This window comes from Schistocerca gregaria, chromosome X, assembly GCF_023897955.1.
Source record: "Schistocerca gregaria isolate iqSchGreg1 chromosome X, iqSchGreg1.2, whole genome shotgun sequence".
In the NCBI taxonomy this organism is placed as follows: domain Eukaryota; kingdom Metazoa; phylum Arthropoda; class Insecta; order Orthoptera; family Acrididae; genus Schistocerca; species Schistocerca gregaria.
This window is the reverse complement of record NC_064931.1, coordinates 837,473,985-837,499,598: the sequence shown is the minus strand read 5'-3', so window position 1 is coordinate 837,499,598 and position 25,614 is coordinate 837,473,985. Positions and strand designations below refer to the sequence as shown.

The window sequence follows — 25,614 nt, the reverse complement described above, 5'->3', positions numbered from 1 at the left end:
CTTCGAACTGAGCATAAATGACTGCACGGCATTGACAGCTATAAGTGTGTGCGAGACTCATTGTGGTATCGAAGTAGAAGTAAGAACAACTCTGCACCAGGGAAATGTGTTGCCACACCTATTATTCGTGTTGTACATTTATGACATGGCACTCAATATTAATAGTAACCTCAATCTTTTTTGAGATTATGAAGTTATGTATAGCGACGTACTGTCTGAAAAAGGTACGGTTATATCGTGACATGATTTCAAAGTTGTGCAAAGATATTTAAGTATCGAAGATTGTCCGCTTCATGTTACGAAAAATCTACTCTAGTAAGAGTAAAGTATCTATGTGCCTCTGTGGGCATCAGTTAACTCATACTAATACTTAGGAGCAACATTTTGACAGCGTGTGAGATTCAATGTTCAGATGTCGCAGACTTCGGTTCAGTGGTAATACTGCAAAAATGCAGTCAGTCTTCAAAACAGATTGATTGGGAAGCATTCATTCCAAAACATCATTTATCGTAGCCCAAGTGCCAAAAAGGACTAACAGCTGAATACATATAACTTAGCGAATCAAGAATGGTCAGACTTCTCTTTCTTCTTTTCTTTATATATTATCGGGTGAGCATTGAGACATGTCACGAAATAACAGGAGAGAATGAAGTACGTATAAAGCACTGGCGATTTTAGCCTCTCAGGGTGAAGAAGGCATTTGGGGACCATGACAAAGCAGGGTTAGATCTTTGGTCAGGAGTGTGGGTGCCGTTGCTATTGGCTTTCAATTGATAACGGTGCTGTGGGAGGTGAGCTCGGTTCAAGACGCTTCAGTCTGGAACCGCACTAGCGGTGCGGTCGCAAGTTCGAATACTGCTTCGATCATGGATGTGTGTGATGTCCTTAAGTTAGTTACTTTTAAGTAGTTCTAAGGTCTAGGGGACTGATGACCTCAGATTTAAGTCCCATGGCGCTCAGAGCGATTTGATTTGAATTTGATGGTGAGCTTGTTGGCATCTTGTGAGGTTACTCAAGCTCAGGAAGCAGTTAACGACAATGCCCAGAACATCTATATTTGAGGAGGTTACTATCAAAAGTGATTTAATGATAAATTAAATATTTCAAAGAGACTACAGAAAAAATTCAATATCGTTATCACATGCTGAACTCAACGTAGACCCTACATAAATTTTGTGTCAAAAATCGTAATATTATGAATCAATGGCAGAAAAGTATCTTGATAGGAGGAATCAAGTCTCCTCACTGACCACGGTGTAGCGTATTTCTTAGGAGACAACTAGTATTCTTTACAACGCCACTTGGTACCTCGTCTGTAAGCAGAAGGACATGTTTCACACTATGGGTGAAAGCATAAAGAACAAGTCGCATGATGAAGCATAGGATGTTCGGGTACTGACTATCACATTTCAATGGAAACGTATCGTACGAAGATCGTAACAAGCCCATTCCGTGACGGTTAGCCCGCACGAAAAATTAGGACGTTCTGAACATCAACATTCAGTCTGTGGAACTGAGCATCGAAGTCAGTTAGGGAACAGTCAAATAAGTTGAACGAGATTTGCCGACAAGCGATTACGATCGCGGGAGGTGGTGCAGTAGAGAGGCGAGAAGTGGAGAAGCGGGCCGACGCGGCTGGCACTCTGTGGTGAACCGCGGAAGAAGACTGCAGTGACGTGGCCGGACCCCGCCAAGTGCCGTCTTCCCGCCAATTATCGGTGCGGGTGGCGGCGAGAAGAGGGGACGTGCGCGAAGAAAGAGGGTGGGCTCCACCGGGAGACGGGAGACGGGAGACGGGAGACAGCATTAGCCCCAGTGGCGGCGGCGGCGGCGGCGGCGGCAGCGGCGGGAGTGTATTTGGAAATGAAAGTTAGTTGCGCTGCGCGGCGCGGGGAGGCGCGGTGCGGCGCGGCGCGCGCGGAGGCAATGCGCATGCGCAGAGCGGGCTCGCTGGGCCGGACGGCCGGCCGGCCGGGGCGGGGCGGCGCGCAGGGCGCGACAGTTGCAGCCCGGCCGCGCGCCTGTGCGGATCTCGCACGCAATGTTCTAGCCGCGTCCCGACTCCCGACACCTCACCTCCCACACATGGCAGGCCCGCGCGTCGCCCGCTTCCTCGCCGCAGCCGCTGCCGTCGCCGCCCTCGTCGGTGAGTAGCCGACTCGGGCCCACACACCAAATGTACACAAGTCCACATGGCAATTTGTCCCCAGAGACGCTTTTTCAATTTTCGAAGAAAACGATGTGTGAAGAATGGGCCGACCGAGTATGTGATCTCGGCGACGGGGCGGGCGATCTGCCAGTGGCGCCCTTTAACCTTTGCGAGCGGCAGTTTAGGGAACTTGCGACGTCGCTTTCCCCTGGCGTCGGAACGGTGTGGAAGCGTCGCCTCTCCTTTCGCCCGCAAGACAGCTCCAAATTACCCAATTACCGCGCCGAGTAGTGGCTGCTAAGCCCAGTTCCTCTGCATCTAGGTAAACGTCGTAGGACCGTTTTAGCTCGTACAGGACTCCAATTTCAAATGTGTGGACGGCGCTGCATCTTTCGGAAAGACGCGAAAACGACGGATGAAAAAACCGTTGCCCGTCGTTTCTCGCAAGAAAATATTCTGATCGAATGTAGCGACGAATGTAGTAACCCTATCCTGCGCAACGTGAACCAATCTGTCGAGATTAATTTCTAACTAAATGCAATAACAGAAGTAATTATGACGATTAATATGCGTGTAAAACCTGGGTATTACTCCATAGTAGGTATATTTAACTCGTAGATATAAATTTCGTTAAATTAGTGGCAGGGTATTTTCATTCGAGTGTCTCGAGTAGGTGATACTCCGGTAGCGACATTTTTCGCCATTTAGTCTCCGCTTTTGGGAGTTGGTGGAGATAGCACTGCACGTAAATGGCACGGTAAAGCACGTACACTGGCGGCGATTAGCTTTTGGCGCTTTTTGCGGCTGGGCCTGGGAGCGGCGGATGGGCGTGAGCGTCGGAAGGCGGCGGCGTCTCGTGGCGCGCCGGGCGCATGCCCGACCTGTCCCTCTGCGCCGACGCGCGCCGCTCGCCGCCAAGACGAACGTCGCCGCTGCGTCTTTGCCGGCCCGCCCACTCGCCGCCGAGCTGCCGAAAAAGTTTCGCCTCCTTCGGTCAAATTTGGTACCACGATTGACAGTTGCCCTCTAATCCCCGAATAGCTAGTCGTCACCGCATCTAGTGAAGAGCGTGGAAGGATGCTGCAAAACGTAGTGGATTTGTATGCATCTCAAAAAACTAGGAAAATACGTCCCCACTAGGCGGAAAGAAGGTCACGTACTACCCCTCTAAATTAACTGTTTAGACAAATCTGTAGAACAGTAAATGTAACAATAGACGCCGTATCCATTGTTGTATAGCGGAACAGGTCGTGTATATATCATCGAGAGGAAATGATATTATACAGAGACGCCGAGCAATTAGAATTACACAAATTACATAGGAAACTGAGAAATCTTTCCGATATTTTTATTATAATCTAGCACTTCTTGTATCTCTTGAATGGGAAATGTAAGGGGATTTGGAAAATGACGTGGCCTAAACATCTCATCGATACTGAGGTCATTGTAGACAAAATACTAGTTCAATTGGAGAACAATGGTCGCAGCATTAACCTTATGTGAGCTTGGGAAACGACTGATGACCAACACGTAGGTAGTGTATGAACTAGCGTAAATCTTAACCGTGATCTTTTGAATCTCAGTCCATTGTATACCATTAACTGCGATGGCGCCGAGATGATTTATCGTTCTCTGTTACGGAGTTATCACGTGTTCGCTCCATATGGAAACATACTGTTTTATATAATCGATTTGGTCCATTGGAGAGTCATCGCAACGAGAGATCTTGTGGCAAAATACTGCTCACAGAGGTACGGACTTTAAAAAAGACATGAGAGAACGAGTAATATGGTGTGGGATATTCGTTAGTTATAAATCGTACAACAATTACGACTTCCGCTGGTCTTATCTGAATATAAGGGTTTAAGAAAAATTATTCTGCTCTATATTTACTGCGAAATGCCACTGCGGTCAATTCGCTTGATGTTTAATCGGCACCAAGAAGACGTAAAGCGGTATTTTCTTGCTGTGACTTAAGACTGGTAGTTTTAAACTGAGACTTTTTAGCGTAATATGGAGACAACTTATAGATAACATTGACGTGATACACTGACATATACTGCTGTGGAAAGGTCACTGACAAAAGACCTATAAAAATATTCCAGTAAATTTGTGCCGTTGTTACAGCGAAGTACAGAGCGAAACATCAGATTTAGTAGAGCTGTGTAGCAAAGTCGAACAGTCTGAGCAGAAACAGCAAATCCGAAATTGAGCTCTTAGTCCCGTGTAGGAGAGTGATTGGCAACGCCGTCGGCGCCCTATCCCTCTCTCCTGCGAGGCTACCGGTTATCTGTTTTATTTCTGCCAACGTCCGAAGTCCAATTACGGCGCAAAGAATACGCCGCGGATTGTTTCTGGAAGGCAATTGTTGTCGCGTATAATCGGCGCGCTTTTAGAGTTCGGCGCGGCGCTTGCCGCGTATCGGGCTGTGCCCGCGGCAGAAGCAGCAGCGCCTACGGCTCGCCCCCGCTTTCATTCTGGTCGTCCTCTTTGTCAGCCGACGATCGTCACGCGCCTCTGATGCTTGCTTCCCTTGACGCCTGCACCAGTAGCAGGCAAACAGATGCTCTCGTCCTAATTTAGATGGTGTGCGGAAAATTTGACGCTTTTCCCCGCTCAAACTTTAATGGAGAGTTTGTGAAGACAATGTAAATGAAGTTTGAAGAAGAGGCAGTAGAGAATTTGTTATGAATAAGGCACAGCGTACATTTCGTGGTTTCTTTTATCGTAATGACCTGTTTCCCGTTAATTAGGCCTTTCGAATAACTAAGAAAAATGGAAAGTATGGCAGTTGTCACTGGTAAAAGATGGTTATTAAATGAGAAATACGTGAGGTAGACTGTAAATTCTTTATAAAATTAGAGATAGAGGTCACATTTATTCACCTGAAGATACAAATCCGCTTTACTGTAAATTCATGGATTCTAAGTATTCTCAACGTATCTTACACTTTAAGATCATCTAATTCTCACGATGCCAGTCATTACAATGAAAACCGTGTTATCTAAATTGTGGTTGTTTTATGAAGATAAAACTTTTTCTGTTGTTACAACTACCATTTCTGAAAAAGAAACTGAAGAAACATGTCTGTGCTTCAGATACGAAATTTCCCAGAATAATTTCTAAACGAGGCCCAAGCAAGATCTCTTAACTCACGTTAAAACCAGTCTGTAAAATCACTATAACGTTGCGATATGTTACAATTATACTCTCTTTCAAGGACAACCTATGATGTAGGAAATTTGTGATCCATATTACACTCCATACAGGCACTTCATCCGAGGAAGAATGGATTCCACAATAAATCGCTGTCACTTCTTGTAGTATCACGTATTAGGTCTGCTGTAAATGTTCCTGGTTGTTAGTCAGAGTACTGTGCTTAGCTTAATGTAAAACAGACACGTCAGTCTTTCAACGCAAGGTAACAAAATAACGCGCCCACGATTGTTATTGCAGTACTACACTGCAGAATTCCGTTAGATTTACAGGCAGATAATCCACCAAGAGATCACGAGAGTCTTCCTGCAGTTATCACATGAGACGACTTCAATAACCTTGAATTGGAGTCGTGGTTGTAGGAGCACCGTAAGCGAAACCGAAGTCGTCAATTCTGATGTACATTAAAATCACCACACGAACAAATAATTGACAGATTATGCTCACGTCGAGAATGCTGACTCGCGGGCTTGGATGAAATTTCCCAAATATGTTTACTATTTCGATTTTCAGCTTGTCATTAACTGATTTTGTAGACAATGGACATAGAAGAACTTTTGTTTCTAGCAAGTTCTAATGGCTGAAAGCAGTTAACGGATCATTCCGTTTGGTGAATGACAAAGGCATCGTACTGCATATTTGTGGTCACAAGATCAAGCTTGCATCTCCATTTTGAGGAAAGACTTTTTGTTTAAAAAATATATTCTTTTCGTGATATTATAGTCTTATTCGTCTGAGGTATAATAATTTGAGGTTATTCACAAAATGCTAATTCTTCTCTCGTTCTAAGTTAATATTTATTTCATTTTGTCAATTTAATAGTAATAAACCTGAATTTCGCAAGCACAGGGAGGCTGGTTTTGGCAAATACCCTGGTGGGACATAAGAAATGTAATGCAGCAAAAGAACGACACGAGCCATACTACAGGCCACCCCCTCCCCTTTGAAACGAATATAGCTGTTTAGAGTTCAGAACTGTGTACTATACATAAGAACTGAAAAAGATCCATAAAAGTTGGGAAGAAATTCTGGACGCGTAAAGCGGGGCTGTGACAACCCACCAGTTTGCAAGACAGTTGGCTATAGTGACTGTGACAAATAAATTGTGTGTTTCTTTAAAACAATTACTTTGGAACAAAAAATAGAAACAAGTGTCGATTTCTATTCACTTTTCTTTGAGAGATTTCATTTAAATGCGTGACTCATTTTTAATCGTCTCTGTTTGTAAGATCGAGCGAAGTGGTGTGGTGTTGGATACGTTTCGATCCTGTTCTGTACATTCAGACCATCATCCAACTATCCTTACTAAGGTATTTTGTAACATTCCAAAGTAAATTACTGTCACGGTTCCCCGGAAGCGCCGCAGCCGCATGAGTTTTCTTTTCTCATGCAACGGACTAATAACAAGTTGGTAACTACCACCAAAATAGAGAGGTTAAACTCCAACAGTCACCTTCGTGTGAAACAAACGAATTTAATTGGCAAGGAAGCTTAGATCGTCAGACAGGGCAAACGACCTGCTGTTATTCGAGTCCAACGTCTTGTTTCTCCAAATATTCCCAATAACGGTCCAAATCTTGGTATTACTCTGTCCTTAAAGACCGAGATTTGTATGTCATATGTGGTAAAAGCTCCGTGGATTTTCAGCGACACAAAGAACACCACTGCAGTTACGTTGATGAATTGCATAGAGCAGATTGTTTTATTGCCCCATTCATTTGAGATATGGCCGCCTCATGACTAAATTACATTTCATCCATACTTATTTACGAATAGGGAAGCCATAAAAAAGTGATAAGCGTTATTCACACATAATTATGGGCTGAAAAGAAGGACGAGTAAGGATATCGAACGGCATCAAACTGTTTCATATTTCAGAATCGTTATTATTATTAAAAGTGACCGTTTTCAGTCGATTAATTCGATGATCTACAGACCATATACTAGCTACAGCAGCATTACCTAATCATAATTATGTGTAGAAGTTCCGGCACGGCAAGTTGTCGTCGCACAACTATGATGAGTTGCTACAGTAACTGTTGTACGACTTAAAGACGTCCACAGAAAGCAAGTGAAACCAGTCGTCCAGTAGTAATTGTAGCGATGTAGACCTAGAAAAAGGAAACACTGTACAGACACCGCTTTCTCTTCAGTTTCATAATGCCAAACTTCACACATGAAAATAACTTACTGGAAACAGTTTTCATCACCAAAATTCACATATCTAATACTGATAAACAGTACTGAGATATCGTGGAATTTAGAAAACTTGAGTTAAAATGTGTCTGTAGGTTATGGTAATAAATTCTCCTTGCAAGGACCCCGCTCACGAGGTTTTCAGTGCTGCGTTGCACCTCACGGAAGGGTCGAAGCGAGGCGCAGACTTGAGACGGCGCCGCCACAACTGCGGCCGATGGTCGCTATTACAGCTCTCAGAAGTCTTCTCTCTGCACTCAAATATTCACGAGGATGTCGCAGCGGTGAGCTGCGCCGAGGAATGCTGCTCAGCGTGCGATACGTGGGACACTGCATTAGATCTGAAAACCTACGCTAGTACTGGGTAAGCTCTTTACTCACCAGACCGTTACTTCCCTGGATATTAATTATCGATTTCATACTCAAAGGCAGATGAAGGTCTTAACAATCAGGAAAGAACAATTAGCTTTGTATCTCCGTCTGCATTTTAGCGTGTAACGTTCGAAATATGTTCCGCCTCCACTTAACTTCATGTGACACATCGCAATCTGCGGATGCCTTGTCGGATATTCTGGTCTCTACAGCGTATATGCCCGATTTAATTTATTTTCCGATGACAAAACACTGTCGTATAAAATATGTGTTTAAACTAAGCTCTAAATATGAGTAGCCTCTACACAATCGTGTCGGATGCTTCACTGGAAAGCTGGATAATTTTTACTGTTTGTTCGTCTGTTCAATTTATAACAACTTGTAAAACTTCATAAGTAGGTACGTATCTAAATGTATAGTATCCTGTTAGTATGACTTACGAAAAGCCTATTCACGATAATGACAAACGTGGGAGAGTTATTTGAAACGAAGTAATCAGAAACAGAAGTCTTATCCACATTTTTCATAGAGTATTAATACATATTAATCTTAGTTCTAAAATACTAGATTGGAACCAACAGTTTTTCATCTCATTGTGAAACTAAACACGTATAGAAGCTCAAGGAAATTTGACAAGTTAATATTATAGAAAAGTTAATTTATCAATCAGATTAACTGTCAAGTTACTGTTCGCTTTCATATATGTTTAGTATTGGGATGAGTTGAAAAATTATTGCTTCCAGTTAGCATTCCAAAACCACGAGTGCCTTATAATAACAGTCTTTGCAGCATGTGGATAAGGTGTCTGTTTCTGGTTACCTGGTTTCAAATAACACTCTCACGCTTAAGTCATAGTTTTCTAACATTCGGTGCGATACATGTACGGCAGCGATGAGGCATAACTTCTTTTAAAGAACTCATACACTAGATCGGATACGTCCAGTATTATGGCGTACCTCTGCATAACACTAAATGTTTCTCCGTCTTCATCTCCATTTCGACCATACGACTGCGTATTATCCAAGACGACTTTCCATTCAAGAGAAGATTAAAGTATTATCGCATACTTGTGCTGTTTCTTCCTTTCCGACGGGGAATTAGTATCGCGGTTTCATTGTAATCTATCTAAGATTCTCTCGTAACTTCCTGTTTCGGTTTTCTTCTTTCCATGTCCTCTGCTAATCTTACCCCATTACTTCTCACTGTCGTTCTAACAATTTCACTTCTTCTCCGTATTTATTTCTTCTGCTCTCAGAAGTTCCGTTCATACGTTTCTGTTAGCATTCACTCCCCATATTTGATAAGAACGTAATGAGGAAATCATTTAACGTTTTTCATGTACTATACCGTCTGTAATCTTTCTCACTCAGGAAACCCGATTAGACGTGAGAGAAGTCTTGAAGATACTAGTATTGTCATGTAAAATAAGTGCATATTCTAAAAAAAACTGTTTTAGAATTTGAGCATTTCGAATCTCAGTCAAACTACAGTATAATCTAAAGGAGGACGATAATAAACTCTTGAGCTATATATCATGATTTCCTAATATATATACGAATAATTCCTCCGTTATATCCTGGTGTAACATTTAACATGATGTATTTATACAATGTCTAAATTGCTGTCAGCCTTAATTTAGAGCCCCCCCCCCCCCCCCTAGGAAATGATTCCTATTTACAGTTTGAAGAGCTATTGTATTGGTGTATTTATTTCTTAGATATAATTTTTTGTTCGCTGTATTCGGAATAAATTTTAAAAAAGTTTCCCAGCGCTTGTAAGTAATTTTCAACTCATGATCCATGATCTATGTTGATGGGCTAGCATAGTCTCTGGATTATTAAAGCTAAGGAAATGATGAGTAGTTAGTAGAGAGAAAATGTGAAAGATATCATTCATCTCTGGATCCGGTCACTTATTTCCCTGTAACATGAACATAAGACGTCCCCTAGAACGTTTATCTTTTCAGTTATAGGATGAATGTAAGTGAGAGTACAGCAGAAAAACAAACATTTTACAGTGCAAAGGAAGGAAAGATAGGTTTGGTGTAGAATGTGCAGCCAGTGCGAAATATAGCGACACATTGACACCAGCGTTGTGACTGACAGAGCTAAGGGAGGAAGCTGACTAACGTTTTTTGTGTACCATGGAAGCTGCCACTTAGAGACAAGAACATACAATGGCGGACGTCCGGCGTCGGATTTCGTAAACAGCTCGTTTAAGCGATCTGCCTTCCTCTCTGTCCTGCTTGTGGCCCTACGTACTCCTAAAGCGGCAACACTCTTCTCTTCTTGCTCGTCGACGGGTAGGGAAGCAATGATACAGTTCATTAAACGAGATATGTCTCCTTTTTTTAAAAAAAAAATAGGGTCTAGTGAAACCCTCCTGTTTACACGTGTATAGCTAGTCGTTATTGTTAGAAGAAGAAAAACCTCTATCCAATACTCCGTGTGCATAAGCTGTAACTAGCTTTTGTGGGACTACGTAACATGTCTCACACAGCGATTTTTAGGTTTCTTTACAATTTAAAGCAATCGTTCATTATTAAAAGTGTTTCAATTCCATTTTGAAATTACTAAAAAAATCATATTTGAAGTGGCAAAGACGAATTTTAAATAACTGTAATTCAGCTGCGGACGCAATGGCTAAACAATTAAGAATTTACCTTTGAAAGTGTGTTATTTATCTTAAGTTTTCTCGGCAATTCTGAATTAAGGATTGGCAGCATGAAATCGTCTTGATGGTAGTAGACGTAAGTTCTGTCCACATCTGCTATTTTTTAAATAAAATCGAATAATGTTTTGGAAGAAAAAACAGTGCAAGGATCACAGTAGGAGCAGCCGAGTGAAACATTTGTCTCTTAAAAAGTGAATCATTGCGTGCGCCTGCGCGGCGAGATATAGGCAGTCCCGCCGCACACGCTGCTCCCGTAATTCCTTTACCTGGAATCCCGCAGTTGGCATCGCCGCGTCTCATGTATGTCGCCTGGCATCTGAACGACGTTCTCCAAACGTTCTGATGATATGATACACTCAAAGTATCTCTTGTCATTCTTTCATTGACTCTTACCTCGACGTTCGAAAATAGCTCCACACACTCACTGCGGAATATTTACGCAGTTTTTTCCTCTGCACAGATGGAGAGTGAAGTGCAAATCTCTTATAGTACTTTTTTTTTTCACTATCGGAATCTTTGTAGTACGGTGAAATGAAAAACGAGTTTATGCAGCTTGTCGATTCTTTGGATAAGGACTAATAACACAAAGCATATAATTCTGTTACCAGGTACTACCAGAATTTTCCTTGCACAGAAACGTACCTTATCGGATCTATGTTGCTTGCTTCGTAATGATGTAGCAGCTACGTTTCACTAACAGGGTTGCTATAACAAGGAGAAGTGAATGAAAATTTTAAAGATACAGTTTATCAGTGTTATCTGCTTTTCAGTTTTAAGTTTTTTTCCTGTTTGGCTCTCGTTCAAATACTGTCTGAAATTTACAGTTATAATTTGAAACAAGGTGAGAACCACCACCAACCTACCACTGCATTCCACACTTTCTAGTCTTGACTGTACGTGGCGTCTTTACATTCGAGCAGTAGTTAACATTAGCCCTGGATGGGCACTGACAACACAGTGTGTAAGGTTCGTGTTCCTGTTGTGGCCAACTTATATGTACGCCACGGGCTATTACAATTTTGTGGAATTTCCTCTCTTGTCAATTCCCTGTAAATATTTTCATTTATTTATAGCTTTGTGACAACCTGCCGTTGACTGTTGGGAACTGAAATGAACTCGTACTATTTTCATTCATTCAGACCATCTTAGTTTTCATTCCTCACAACCATTCTGAGTATGGCATTAACTGTACTATTTATAAATGTCTATTAATATTACCACTATCACACATTTTTCACTGGTTAGTTACTCCTTTCGTGGTTCTTGTAGAAGCACATATTTTTAAAAGGTTTATTGAAAATTATTGCAGTGTATTACGGTTTCCAGTTGTAAGAGCATTAATGTTCTAATCATACTACTCTTTTGATTCTGTATTAACGAATAAATTCATCTGTAGATACATGCAACATCAAATTTTACTGCAGTTTTTGACGTCACATTTACGGTTACTTTAACACCATGGCCCTCATACGATATGAACATGGTTGCAGTTGCAAACATAAGCAGTAATAATTATAACTGGATTGCATTGTCGAATCCATGAACACTTTTAAAATGAACCAATTTATAATAATGTTCTCTGTTGGGACTAATGACCTTACTGTAAGCAGTAGTATCCTTGAGAAAATGAAATATGTCCCATTCCCTTTTACAACAATTCTGTAGTCATCTTCCATGTATGTAATAAAATGCTTTTCAGTTATAGGTTAAACATTCCTTACGTATGTTTAAGCATAATTTTTTCTGAATGCTCACCGGAATCATTGCTTCTATAGATACAACCATAGCTTATGTTTTAACGCCCTGTAGACACCAGATACCTTTCATTTCAATGGTTGGAGACACTATTAAATAAATAATTTTTCCATTTCAACAGATTTTGTCGATGATCACTGTATATGTTCACTTATCTGTGGTCGACCCCAACGTAGCAGATGATGTTTGGATTTTAAAAGAGGAGCAGAGATATGTTTCAATTACGGTGTTTTGCCCTTTCCTAATAAGCCATCCGTGACACATAGGCCTACTTGCTGAAGTTTAAATTTTCCTAATACCTTACGTCTGTTTTAATACTTGGTCAAAGTGTATGGCAACCAGCCGTTATATTCGACTGATTCTCTTGTCCCGGAAATGTGACTCACATCCAGCTTCAGGATGTAGTTACATAAGTCTGTTTCGTTATCACTCTGACCTGAATTGCCATAACAGGGTACAAAATACCATCGGAAGCCACTATAAGGAAGCATTTCGTTTGACACAAGATATTAGTAGAATATCCGGGAACTTTCCATGAAACATATTTTCATTCTGTGTCGTTATTTATTGATCATTCGATACTTTAAGCTTCACATGTATGTGAAGAAAACTGATACAGATATTAGCTGTTGTTAATCTCCATAACCGGCTTCCTGACTTCATCTTTAGCCTCTAGAAATTTAATTTTCGTTTTATTTTCCTGACACACCTAAAGCATAATTACGTTCAACAGACCTCTAGATACGTCGGTACAAGCAGCTTATCTCAACGGAAAGTTCTAATGAAAGTTACGAGATTTTGCCTTCAATAAGAATAATAACCACGTTAATAATATGAATTTTTAGATCACTCGTTTTACATGTCATTTCAAAGGTTCAGTCGACAGATTATCACTGAGTTACATGTATCCTCAGAGAAACCGACGAACTAATGTTAAGGTTTCCAATACTCCTGCTGTTTCCAACAGTTTTAGGCCTTGTGGTCTTTTTATCGTTCATTTTGGGGAAATGGCGGTCTCTGTTTCAATCACAGCGACGATCTAGACAGACTTCTGTTCGCACATGGATTTTACATCATCTCTCAGACACCTATATTTGGCCATCTTTCTTATTTCAGGTTCACAGTAAATTGTGGGTATTGAGAACATCAGTGTCCATGGTGAAGGTAATTTCCTGAGGTATACAATTCACCGTTACGTCACTTCGATTACAACTGATTAATTTATCGGTTTCTATAATGTCGATCGAGTAAATGGTGAACTACTCATTTTCTAAAAAAAGGGAGAGAATCGCATTTGTGCTCTGGAGGCGAGTATTTTTGATAGTTGTCGCAACTGCTGTAGATTGTTTATGCAATCTTATTATTTTCGATTACTCTGTGAGCACCATGGTCGCTGTCCCTTATTTTGTTTGGACAAAACTTGAGTGCATCAGCCAATTGACCGGTTCTGTAAATCGACATTGTTTCGTTGAGATCATTCAAATATATTCCGGTAAATTCTTTTGTAATACTGTTACGTGGTATCAATCAATTCTGTTTTAGACCTAATGACTGTTCAGAATTTGTCAGCCGGAATGAGTCGTACAAAATTAGCGCCCGTGGCTACTATTACTTTATGGAGTGATGAGTCGCTGCTGTGAAGATACTGTTACATATTTTAAAGTTACACCTCATGTAGCCTCTCGATATTTATGGAAACCATACACCGTGATAATTTCATGTTTTTCTTTTGATTTCTTCCAGATTCATTTTTGTCCAGACCAAAAGTGTCTGTTATCGTTGGAATGACGTACAAATATTGTTGGAGGTACTTTTTTCCGTTTAGTTTCTGTCAGAACTGAGGAAATTCTGCTTATGTAGGTACTTATGAGGGGCAATCACTTGTGGGTGTTCTATTTACCCAGAATTTCAGTTATGTATCCAACACTCGTTTCAAACTCAGTAGCTTGTGACTTGCCCTCCCATATGTTTCTTTCTTTATTTATTTGTGTATGTATTTATTATTATTTTTATTATTATTTAGAAACATAGAAACTGCATCGAAGTGATGCAGTGAATAAGGGTCTTGACTGGTATTTGGGAATGCCTGCACTCAAATGTTAATCCATCTGTCCGGAATTTGGTTTCCCGTGGTTCCCTTACATCACTGCCAGCAGATGTTGAGACGGTTTTCAAAAATTCCAACCTCACTGCTACAGAGCGAGTTACCTGCCATTGACGTGATGAAGCTAAATTTCCGGGTTAGTTCTGTTCAGTTACGTGACGAAAAATTTGGGCCAAGTAATTTCAGTTTACAGGTGAAAAGCAGAAGACAAAAAGTTAAGTGTAGTTCATTGTTACACTTTCAGCAAGTAATTCAAGACATAGTTGCATAGATATAAATTCTGCAAACATTCATTAAGTCCCCACCGATTTCGAAGAAATGTCTTGTAGTGTGATACATTTTCAGACACGTAATTCATACTGCGACATATGCCACACTGCACTGGCTATGAAACTCCTATCATTGAAAAAGATTAACCTAATCTGGCAATCAGACAATGACAGCCGGCCGGGGTGGCTGAGCGGTTCTAGGCGCTTCAGTCTGGAACCGCGCCACCGCTACGGTCACAGGTTCGAATCCTGCCTCGGGCATGGATGTGTGTGATGTGCTTAGGTTAGTTAGGTTTAATTAGTTCTAAGTTCTAGGCGACTGGTGACCTCAGATGTTAAATCGCATAGTGCTCAGAGCCATTTGAATCATTTGAACCCAACTGCACTTCTTTATAGCCGTGAGATATCATTTCTCTCCTAATTTTAAGTGTGTGCATTGGATAGAGTAGTCTCAAATTAGTTTGGTTTGATAAGCAGCTCATAGAAAGTAACTGCTAAATTAATGCATTTCCTATAATTTTACGCTTGCCAATAAATATCCTTGAATTTGTTATCCTGCCAGACCACTTTCAATCAGTACATCATGTAGGTACATCACACTAATAGCCGAACAATGTTATCTTTGTAGTGCTAATTATAGAGACTCTTTCTGTTGACATCGGGTAATAGGAGAAAGCCACTTGATATTTTATAGGCTGTTCTTATCAGTATATCATGGAAAGTAAAACCGAAGTTTACACCCTGAAAAAATTCAGAAAATCCACGTAATAAATCTTAGAAGACGCATTCGATACACACTTATTATGTAAGGACAGATGTATAGATGACAACGTCTGTTCCTCATGGGCGTCATTAACAACGACTCAACAGCTGAACTGGAGAAATTCGTATCTTACTTGAAGACGTGATGGCGGCTTCCGCCTAAAATGAGTTACGGAACTGCTGAATATCAGTGGACAGACTCGACCTCTGTAGGGTAAGAGACCAGTCTCTTGATATAGCCTACTGTGCCAGTATGCTCTGTTATTGCGATTGGTGGGGAAGTTTCGTAGTCATATTGCTATGTAAATGTATACAGTAGCAGTTTTTGATTAGAAGTACCAAAAAAATACTTCCATGAATTGAGACCAAATTCGTGTACCAAGTACAGGTAACTATTTACTGCAGTTGAACCGTTGTCATTTCAATGTTTTCGTCTTAATCCTCCAGGTATTTATACTCGTGTTTCGGAACGAGTTTCTTGCGTAAAAGCAACCAAAATCTCTCTCTACTTGCCCTGTGCGCTATGTGGTACTCCAGCAGACTCCTCTTTGTACTAGCTCAAACACGAGGCTGTGAATGCAGGAAATTACTTTAGTGCTCTGTAAGGGATTCCGGTTAGGCAAATACAAAGATCACACCACACGAACGGTAATTTGACGAGAAGGAGTTCCATTACTGTAGAGTTTCCAGAAGCCGAGGCCGGGGACGCCGTGGGAGAGACACAAGATTCCTGAGTTGCCCTATGAAGGCGGCACTAATTACCGACCCGTTCACTGAGGAACCGCGCCGCATTTCGACTGTATTGATTTAGCGCAAACATGGGACACCTAAATCAAGACATCCTGGGCCTGGAATCGATCCATTGTCATCGCCAGGTGCATTACGGCTACAGTCCCCTTCGCACAAAGTCGTCCTTCAGATATGTTACCTGGTGTTGCTCAGAATAGATACAGAGGTAATTTCTGTTGGCTACACCATAGATACCGAAAAATAATGATTGAAGGAAAAAATCTGTGTTTTCGCCACTGTTTAACTAAATATTATTATGGTTTCAAGTTATTAGCTTATTGTATGGCTTTGCTGAAAAATATGTTATTGTGCATACTAGTACCATCATATTAAAACTAATCATTTACAACAATCAAAGAAATTTACAGCTAATACTAAATTTTTTAATAATGAGGCACAGCTCAACAAAGATGGATTAACCAGTCACTAAACTGCAGCAGTATGAAGACATCTAGATTAACTGAAGTCTGTTTGTCGACTCAGTTCGGGATGTTGCTTGTGGTACCTCTTCACTCCCAACATTTCAGACAGAGACAAAGTCAGCCGAATGTGGCCAGAGTGCAAAGTTACATACTACACGTAGAAATACTGTTCCCTGGCCACAGCACAAGAACAATACTGAACAGCTACTGAACCAACAAATACACTTTAGTTACTCTCAACGTCCTGATAATGCAAAATCTTTGTGATTATCGAATACAAACTGGTACAAATGTGTCCAGGTTTAAATTGATAAATTTATCTGCCAGCAAATTATTTTAGTGCTCTATTATTGCGAATGTTTTAGTTTGTATATTAACCACCATTTTCTATGGTCGAAAATTATTTCTTTCTACGTGTTTAGTAATTTATTTGTTGTTAGTGCTAGAAGATACACTAACAGCCTGCAATCTAGTCGGAAATGTAACACAACGTTAAAGAAAAGTCAGGAAACATACTCGAAGAAATTGCAGGCTGTGACATATTTATTAACAGAAGAAGCTCAGTGCCGTATTCGAACGATTTTTTTCCTTAAAATTCATTTTAAATATCACTTCTGCTGTCTGTTGACTGAAGGTCGGCAGTACTAACGGAAAATATTATTAAAGAGAGTGTGGATATTTTCTCAGTTCCTCTTTAACGTATTAATTTTTCATGAGCTCTCTCACCCCCTTCCCGCACCCCCTCCCCCCGCCACCCCATCCTTAACAATTATAGGAAACATGGTAAATTAATACAACGGTTGTTTCTAAAAGTTATACGTTCCTTTCTGCACATAGAACGAGTTAGAAGGATGTATACATTCCTCTTCAGCATCATCGGATTCAAATATGCCCAATCTCCTCATGTCCAAAGATTTTTTCCGTATGCTCTTTGTATTGTCTTGGAACCTGCAATTTTTAAATCCTCTGTATTGCACAAACACAAATACAATTTTTGGACGGTTCGGTACGGAAAGTCATACAATATGTTTAAGTAATTATGTGCGTATCCACAGTTTAAACAGTGTAACCTCTGTACGTAAGATATTTTAAACATATGCGGCGAATGATTGCCTGTCTTTAAGACAAGCTTCGGGAACCATAAACCGCAAAAAGCACAGAAAACAATGAATGATAGTATGCGCTACTGTTCATTAATGGCTGCTGTCTGACGAGCAATGGTTCTTCATTACTCCTGAATGTGTCTTGCTTCTTATTAATGCTGGCCCGCTGGTGGTTAGCTGTAGTGGCAGACTATAGTTTTTACAGAAACTTTCGTGATCTAATTACAGTGTGATAGCATATAACATGTTATGTGCATGTTGAATCAGACGAGGACTTCACAGGAGACACGGGCCACAAAAGAAAAAGTGTCTTCATTCGATTTTCGGTCGCCTTAAGTATTTTCTGACACTCTCCGTTATCTCCATCTTGAAAATGTTTTAGATATGCAAGAAACGGCGAGGTCCATTGTGTTTGTGTTTTCCACATAGCTTCACAAATAGCTTCCCAAATCCATGTAAAGTAAGACCGCACAGCATTCAATTAGATAACGCCTGCTAAAATAATGATCAAACAAACCTTCAGATTGATGACCGATTTCCTATAACCAGAAATGAAGTATGCTCATTTTATCATTAGTTACTAAGTTCTCGTAAGTACTGGTTTACACCCGACTAGGGGTAACTTATGTTCAGAGTTCCTTATGAGTATTTCTGACAACTAGTCTACCAGATAGTAGTATATATATTTACTTATGTTTTTTTTCGATTTATTTCTGAACACTTGTCGTATTCTGTTTCACTAGAGTAACGGTACGCCACTTCCCAGTTGGCTGATTTAAGTTGTGTTTTCGCGCAACAAGGCACTCCACTGGTGTGGAAGTAATTAACTCTTCAGGCCGCAGACTTGCAAGTTCGGCGAAATTTACCAGTACTTCAAACTTGTCCACTTTAATGTAAGATGAGAAAGACGAGTGAATACAGTTCTCAGAGCGACGGCGGGAGTGACTGCGTTGTTAAGACCTATGAGAATATTTATCGTTAAAAATTGTGCAGATGATCTCATATTACATGCGTGTCCTAGAATAATGGAGAGGATGAGACTTCCGGTTCTTGCGGCTCAGAATACTGCTGATTCTCCAGCTTGTGGTCTACGGGCGCTGTTCCTGAGTATCTATGCAGAATAAGCGAGAAACTAAATAAAAGCCATAAACGCAGAACTTTGGCAACTTCAGAACTTGTAGCCCATCTATTTTAGTTGTACACTCACCAGCGGAGTATAGTTATTCCACACTGAGTTATCTTTTGCTGCGTCTTCTTCTCAATTGTCATATCGGTGAAAGATGTCGAGATACATCCCACAAACAACCACCAACGTTACTGTACTTAATGATATCGTCATAACAACTTCGTTAACCCGACAGCGTAGCCGAATACTGTAGAGTTAGATTCTTTTCTAAAAATCTTCTACATCTTACTCCTGTCCATAGGCATTTTGAGAGTGTACCCTTGCAGCATTTTCACAACTAACCCTTTAGGACTGCTGCGTTGCTACGCCATGAAGGTGACATGTAGGAATCATCTATTTTGTATGAACCATTCTACATAACTGGATATGTCAATGATCAGCATTTCAGTGCAACAGTACAAAATACCGGGTGGCTATAATTAAAGTCCAGATACTCACAGACGTCCAGTTTGAGCTGTAATTATCATATGACAGTAAAGCTTGGTAGATACTGTAATACCTTAATGCAGAACTGTTTTGCTCTGGAACAGATCTGGAGCTGTGGACACAAAAAAGGCGTTAGAAATATTTTCGTATGTAGTGGATGAGGAACGAAACATGGACAGAAAAGGTCGAAAAGTGAGAAAGGCATAATATTGATTTTATTGTTAACCGGTGCTTAAAGAATTTGTTAAACATGAGCACCGAAAGCCCCGGTGAGATGCTATACAGTGCCAGATTTGCACCTAAATAGAAAATAGTTTTCTTCCAGCGTAAATCAGTTCCGCATTAGCTCGATAACATGTCTACCAAGTTTCGTTAGCATACGATAATGAAAGCCCACAGTTGACCTCCCTGTATAGTTGTACTTTAATTGTAACCACTCTGTACGTAGAAGTAACGCTAGCTGCGATAGAATATGCAGTGGATTTATCAATAATATATAGCATTTGAATGTTGGTTTCTTGTGGAAATATGGTGTTATGCCAGGTTTTAAAAGGAGAAACGTCTACCAGCGCGTGTCGGATGCAGTGGGGTCGTGACCTATCGAGATTGCGGTTTTCGTTTCATGATATCTCTACTTGTGTTGGTCGGGATACCACGACTGTCACATGAATATGGAATTGACGCCTCTTTGGAATCACCAAGTAGGATGTCAACGGCCCCACGTGTCTAGCGTCTGACAGGAAAGACATATTGCTCACTCTGGCGTACAGGATTGCACAGGAACATGGTGTACCTTCAGCTAGGAAACTGTCTAGTTTGCAGCAGGGCAAGGACAGTGCGACCATATCTGAACCTCCACGAATTGTCAGCACGGCGACCGTTTTTGCGGCTCCACTAGGCACGGCCGCAGAGGTATGCGCGCCGATAGTTGCACATCGGACACAGGGAAGCCACCACATCTACTTTTCAGACGAGGCCCGTATCTGAGTAGGGCAATGAGATGGATATATCTGTGTGGAGGCTTCGAGGAAAACGGAAGTTCCACATAACATTCCTTATCGTAGTACGAACCAAATGATTAACATGAATGAAAAGAGACACATTAAGTGTAATCTATTGTCGCTTTTGTATTTGTAATAATTATCTGTTTCGTTCAAATAACTAATATCTTCATATAAATTGTAGTCGCAGAGCAACCCGTCGGTTACGTATGGAGGTTTTGTGCAGCACTTAAAACTACAACGGATCTTAAGATGTTCATCCTATTAGAACGAAACCGGTAACCATTATTAAGGCAGATGCAACAACTCAATGCAGCACAAATGTCAGAATAATAAATCAGTTGTCGCAGATTTATGTCGACATGACATAATATCAAGCTTTCATGAAGGAGGTAAGGTAAAACTGTCATCAACCAGAAAATCGGTTTGCACACCATGCCGCGTCTCTAGGCATGGTCCTACTACAGGTTGGCGCTTTCTACCCCTGTCCTTCGAACTGACTTACCAAACAAGCTAAATGGGTGTTTACTTTTTACGTGGACTCTGAGTCCCTCCAACCTCTTACAAAGTGGATCAAATGATGTTCCTCCTATACTGTACACGAAAAATAAGTAAACATTCGCTATTTACTTTCTTTCTAGTTGTTTACATTTTAGTTTTCAGTAGTTAACAAATTTATGAATTATATAGTGTCCACAGCTTTAAATCTCCACATTGCTTGCAGATATCAAAAATGTAATTTTTTCCGAAAACGTTTACGGCAAGTGCTCTGCCTTATAACGCCAATTCATGTACCACCAATGTACGAAGATATCCGAAGTATTTAACTGTCACTTTTTATTTATTTTAACGGTATATGCGTAAGGGAATGAAATGAAAATGAACACATGAATGCTCCAACATAATTAATGTGATTATATGGTTTTCACGTCATGGAGCAGCTGAAGAGTTAATCCCGGCAATACGAAACACAATAGGCACAGTACATTTTGTCTGTGCTGCAGATTCCCAGTAGTGTTGCCACTGCCGAAATCTGTTGTACTCTCTCTCTCTCTCTCTCTCTCTCTCTCTCTCTCTCTCTCTCTCTCTCTGTGTGTGTGTGTTTGTCTGTCCGTCTGTCTGTGAGAGCGTCGTTACTGACGCAGTGAATTTCATGACACTGAGGACAGACTTGGTACCCAAGTTATTTATAGTACGTCTGAAAGAAATTGCAAGACAGCCATCAACATATAACTGGACGCCCATATAACGACAAATCATACTAAAACATGTCAAAAGTTTCTTGTCGCAGCGTGCGTGGCATTCCACAAAATGAGGTCAAGAAAATGCTGCGCTGAGTGAGGCGCAGAAGTTCTTTGATTTCACAGGTATCGTTGGAAAGCCCCCATGTAGATAATCAATAAATTTTTCACCGCGCCAGCATTAGTAATACAAGCCATGTACTCCTCCAGGCCACAAGCCTACCAAAAATACTCATATATGCACTTAATTACGTTCATCATTTGTGGTTCACACTCAATTATAGTCCTCCTGCTTATGTACTTTTAGGTGGTGTTAAACGAGAAGTTAAAAGAATTATAGATTACCAGCTAAAGAGATTTATTAGGTTCACATTCTTTCTTCACACAGGGACTCATCACGAAAAGGAGGCATGTGTCAAAGTACTCGGCCAGCAAAATTCCATCATTTTGCACAAATGAGATTTAGATATCTCCATACCTAGCTCAACGTCCAGGGTGCCTACTTCAAGTCAAGAGAGAAGCATCGGCAAGTGAACGTAAGACGGAATTACATAGAAGTTCCACTTTCGGAGGCGTTGAGTGTATGGAGGCCGACGCTTATCGTGCTCCATCTACGTAAACAAAATTCCGCTGCTCTTCAGTCAAATGTTTAGAGACGCATTACACAGCTCATTAACCATGTCATAGCTAGTGAACGCTTTTTTCCGTTGTAAGTTCGATGATCTCCCTGCTGTTGTATCATTTAACCATTCATTAGATAAAGAGAAAAGTCCCATATTTAATGCATATCACTTAGTAATTTCTAGTCAGTCTTCAACAGAGTTTGGTCAGTTACAACCATTTTTAAACCTGAACAGAGCAGAAACATACCGGCTCACTTTCGACCAGATTCCTTACGACCACAATATTTTCCCTGCCAAAAGTGGTTTCGTAGTAGCAATATATAGTGCTCGCATTCAAGATGGCGTCGGTTCAGTGCCCCTTAAAGGCATTCAGATTTACTTTTTCTGTGGCTTGTTTATATCTCTTAAGGAGAATTTTGAAGTGGTTTCTTCGTAAATGATACAATTTACTTCCCTACACTTCAGCGATGTGACCTTGTGCCCCTCCTCTATTGACGTTGTGGTCGAATGGGCTGTAGATCTTAATCTTAGTTCCTTCCTTATTTCGCCCTTCCACCCTGGTAAAAATTTTCCCGCGATATTTAGAATGGCTGCCATTTAACAATGTTCCGTTTTATTTCATGTTTTCAACATTTGGAACAATAAAGCAACCATTTAATAAGGGATTGATTCAATGAGTTCTTAGTAGACTCAGAGATGTATGTGGCCCGGCTGCGGGCGCGGAGCTGCCGCTGTGTATCATTAGTTGACAAGACCTGAATTTAGGTTCACTATCATGCATCTCAACCAACTGTAAAACTATACTGGCCTTGTCACATAGACAGTTGATGTGTTGGAAGTTACCATAGGCGTACCGAGCGAGGTGGCGCAGTGGTTCGCAAAATGAAACACTATTCAGAAGGACGTCGGTTCAAATCCGGCTCCGGCCACTCATATTTACGTTTTCCGCGATTTTTTTATATAGTGGGAGGCAAACGTTCGTGCGGTTCTTTTGAAAGGGCATTGCAAATTTCCATCCCAGTCCTTGAAACATATCCGAGACTGTATTCTATCTTTAATGGCCTCCACTCTGATGTCGATGTTTATTTGGCATCGACGTCGGGGAAGACATTAAGCACGAATAGATGAAAGCGACAGACAATATTGGTGACTCCCAATGAAATCGTAATTGACAATGTCGTTGGGTCAACATGTGAAAACGTAGGGGTCGTCTGCTACGGAGTCCCGTGTTAAGTGTTGTGCATTCAGCAGTGTCTCCTGAAAAACACGTACATGCACCAGTAACGCACTCTGTCGTCAGAACTGACACAGATTGCCGTCGATCCTGATGTAACTCAGGCCTCCATGTGCTGCGATGTTACGTGGAGGTCCAACACCTTGTGGCGTACTCGTCGCTTCAGCGTCCTTCAGCCAGTATCCATAGATGATCACGATAGGGGCGTGCGAACAGCCGTTTACCTCGCCGTTTCCCAGGCGGTCGAGCCGTGCTATAGCAGCCAGCTCTTTGTTAGTGGATTCTCCATTGTTTCGTAGCTAGAGTCATTCCTTATTTTTCTATGAAATGTATTCTCAGTTGCGAATATGGACAACCATCAGCTGCATAACGTAATGACGAAAGTGAAAATAAGTGCCGGACAGAAACTCGAACCCGGACTTCCCTCTTATCGCAAGCGGTCGCCTTACCATTAGGCTATCCGAACACGCCCCAATAACAGACCCAAACCTGCCCGGTATCGGCGGTTAAATACGATATTGAAGTGCCTATTTTGTTCAGGATTACGATTCAAACAGCCACTGTGGTGACTACTATTATGCACGCATGCATTATGAAATGCATGAAATGCATTTGTGGTTGCGAATATGGGCAACCATCACCTGTGTAATGGATTGAAGGCAATGACAGTTGGTGCTGGACCATTGCTCAAACCCAGGTTTACGGCTTATCAATAGCTGTCTCCTTACCAACAGGCTATCAGAGAATGCCTCACGGCGAGGCCCAAACTCCTGATGTCGGCAGCCATCTGTCTACAACCTCCACCCGTACGTTCATTATATATAGTCCCATAAATGGAAGATATTTTTAATTGGAATTTGTTTTCCTGGTGTTGGTGGTGAGCCGTGGTGCGCCTTTTCTGGCACATCAGCCCTTTGGCGCGACATTATCGATTACCCGGCTGTACTAGGATCTTTGCCCCTGTTGTGATCTCGCGGTTTTCGCACCCGGGGCTGTTGGTGTTGGACCAAATTGTCACTGAGTATGTCGGGATGAGGGGTACACTTAGCATTGAAGGTCAAGGCCCCTATAATGTCACTACTTAACCGCAATAACTACAAAATCAATAAATTAACGATTTATTCAAAGACAATATTTATAAAACAGTTAAGAGGCAATCAACACGTGGTTATCCTTAAAACAACACCAAAATATCACAGATAGCTTGCTTCTCAATCAAGCCAACAAATTACACTTTAGTAAACCGACTTAAAGAGATGAGCCACAAGGATTTCAATACTTGAAGGAACGATAAATTTCAATCAGAAAGTGATTTAAAGAAATATGGCACAGATGACTTATTTAAAGGAGTAATAATTTGCAAACTGAAAGCGACTTATCAAACGCACACCAGTTCGTTAAGAACCCAAATAACATAACCAGCGCAAAGTTACAATTTAATACAATCCATTCCCAAGCAAATAAAAAACCTTATTTTTTTAATAAAATGTGCATTAAATACGTTAATTGATTACCAAACAGGCAGTGACGCAAGGCTGCCCTGGGCACAAGGTGACTTAACTTAAAATGCCAGAAGCAGCAGACCAGCCGTCCAAAACAGCACCTAAACCGCGGGTCCAACCGGAAGTCACTTCCCATTAGACGGCATGTCACAACTTCTGTGCACCGAAGCAGAACGTGGCGCCGGTCCCACACACCTCAACTCGCAGAAAACTGGAACACAAACAGACCGCAGAAGACACGGCAAACACCAATCAAACATCAATTAATGTAAGTTAAGAGATCAATAAACAATACCAATAAATGAATAATTAATTGCGCTTTACTAATACTGAATAAGTGCATTCAAATAAATGCACACGTATTAAGTTCGGCGTATAAATGATTGCCTTTTACAGCATACAGGCCATTACTAATAAATGACTGAGTGCTTTCAAATAAACGCACGTATATAAAGGAACTACGTACAAATGACTAGCTTTACAGAATACGAGCCTTTGCTAATGACTGAATAAGTGCTTTCAATAGAAGTGACCCAAATTTTAGAGCAACATACAACGGACGTCGATTTGATGGCAATCAAATACACTGAA

At 41.0% G+C, this 25,614-nt stretch overlaps 1 protein-coding gene across 1 annotated transcript in view; it reads left to right on the top strand.

Annotated features, from left to right (window-relative positions):
• Positions 1-2,003: 2,003 nt before the first annotated feature.
• The window catches only part of LOC126298455 (uncharacterized), a 1,052,314-nt gene continuing 1,028,703 nt past the window's right edge, over positions 2,004-25,614 (top strand). Inside the window, exon 1 of the mRNA XM_049989787.1 lies at positions 2,004-2,146. Coding sequence (XP_049845744.1) covers positions 2,086-2,146 — 61 coding nt within the window. The 5' untranslated portion in view covers positions 2,004-2,085. The remainder of the gene's footprint in view (positions 2,147-25,614) is intronic.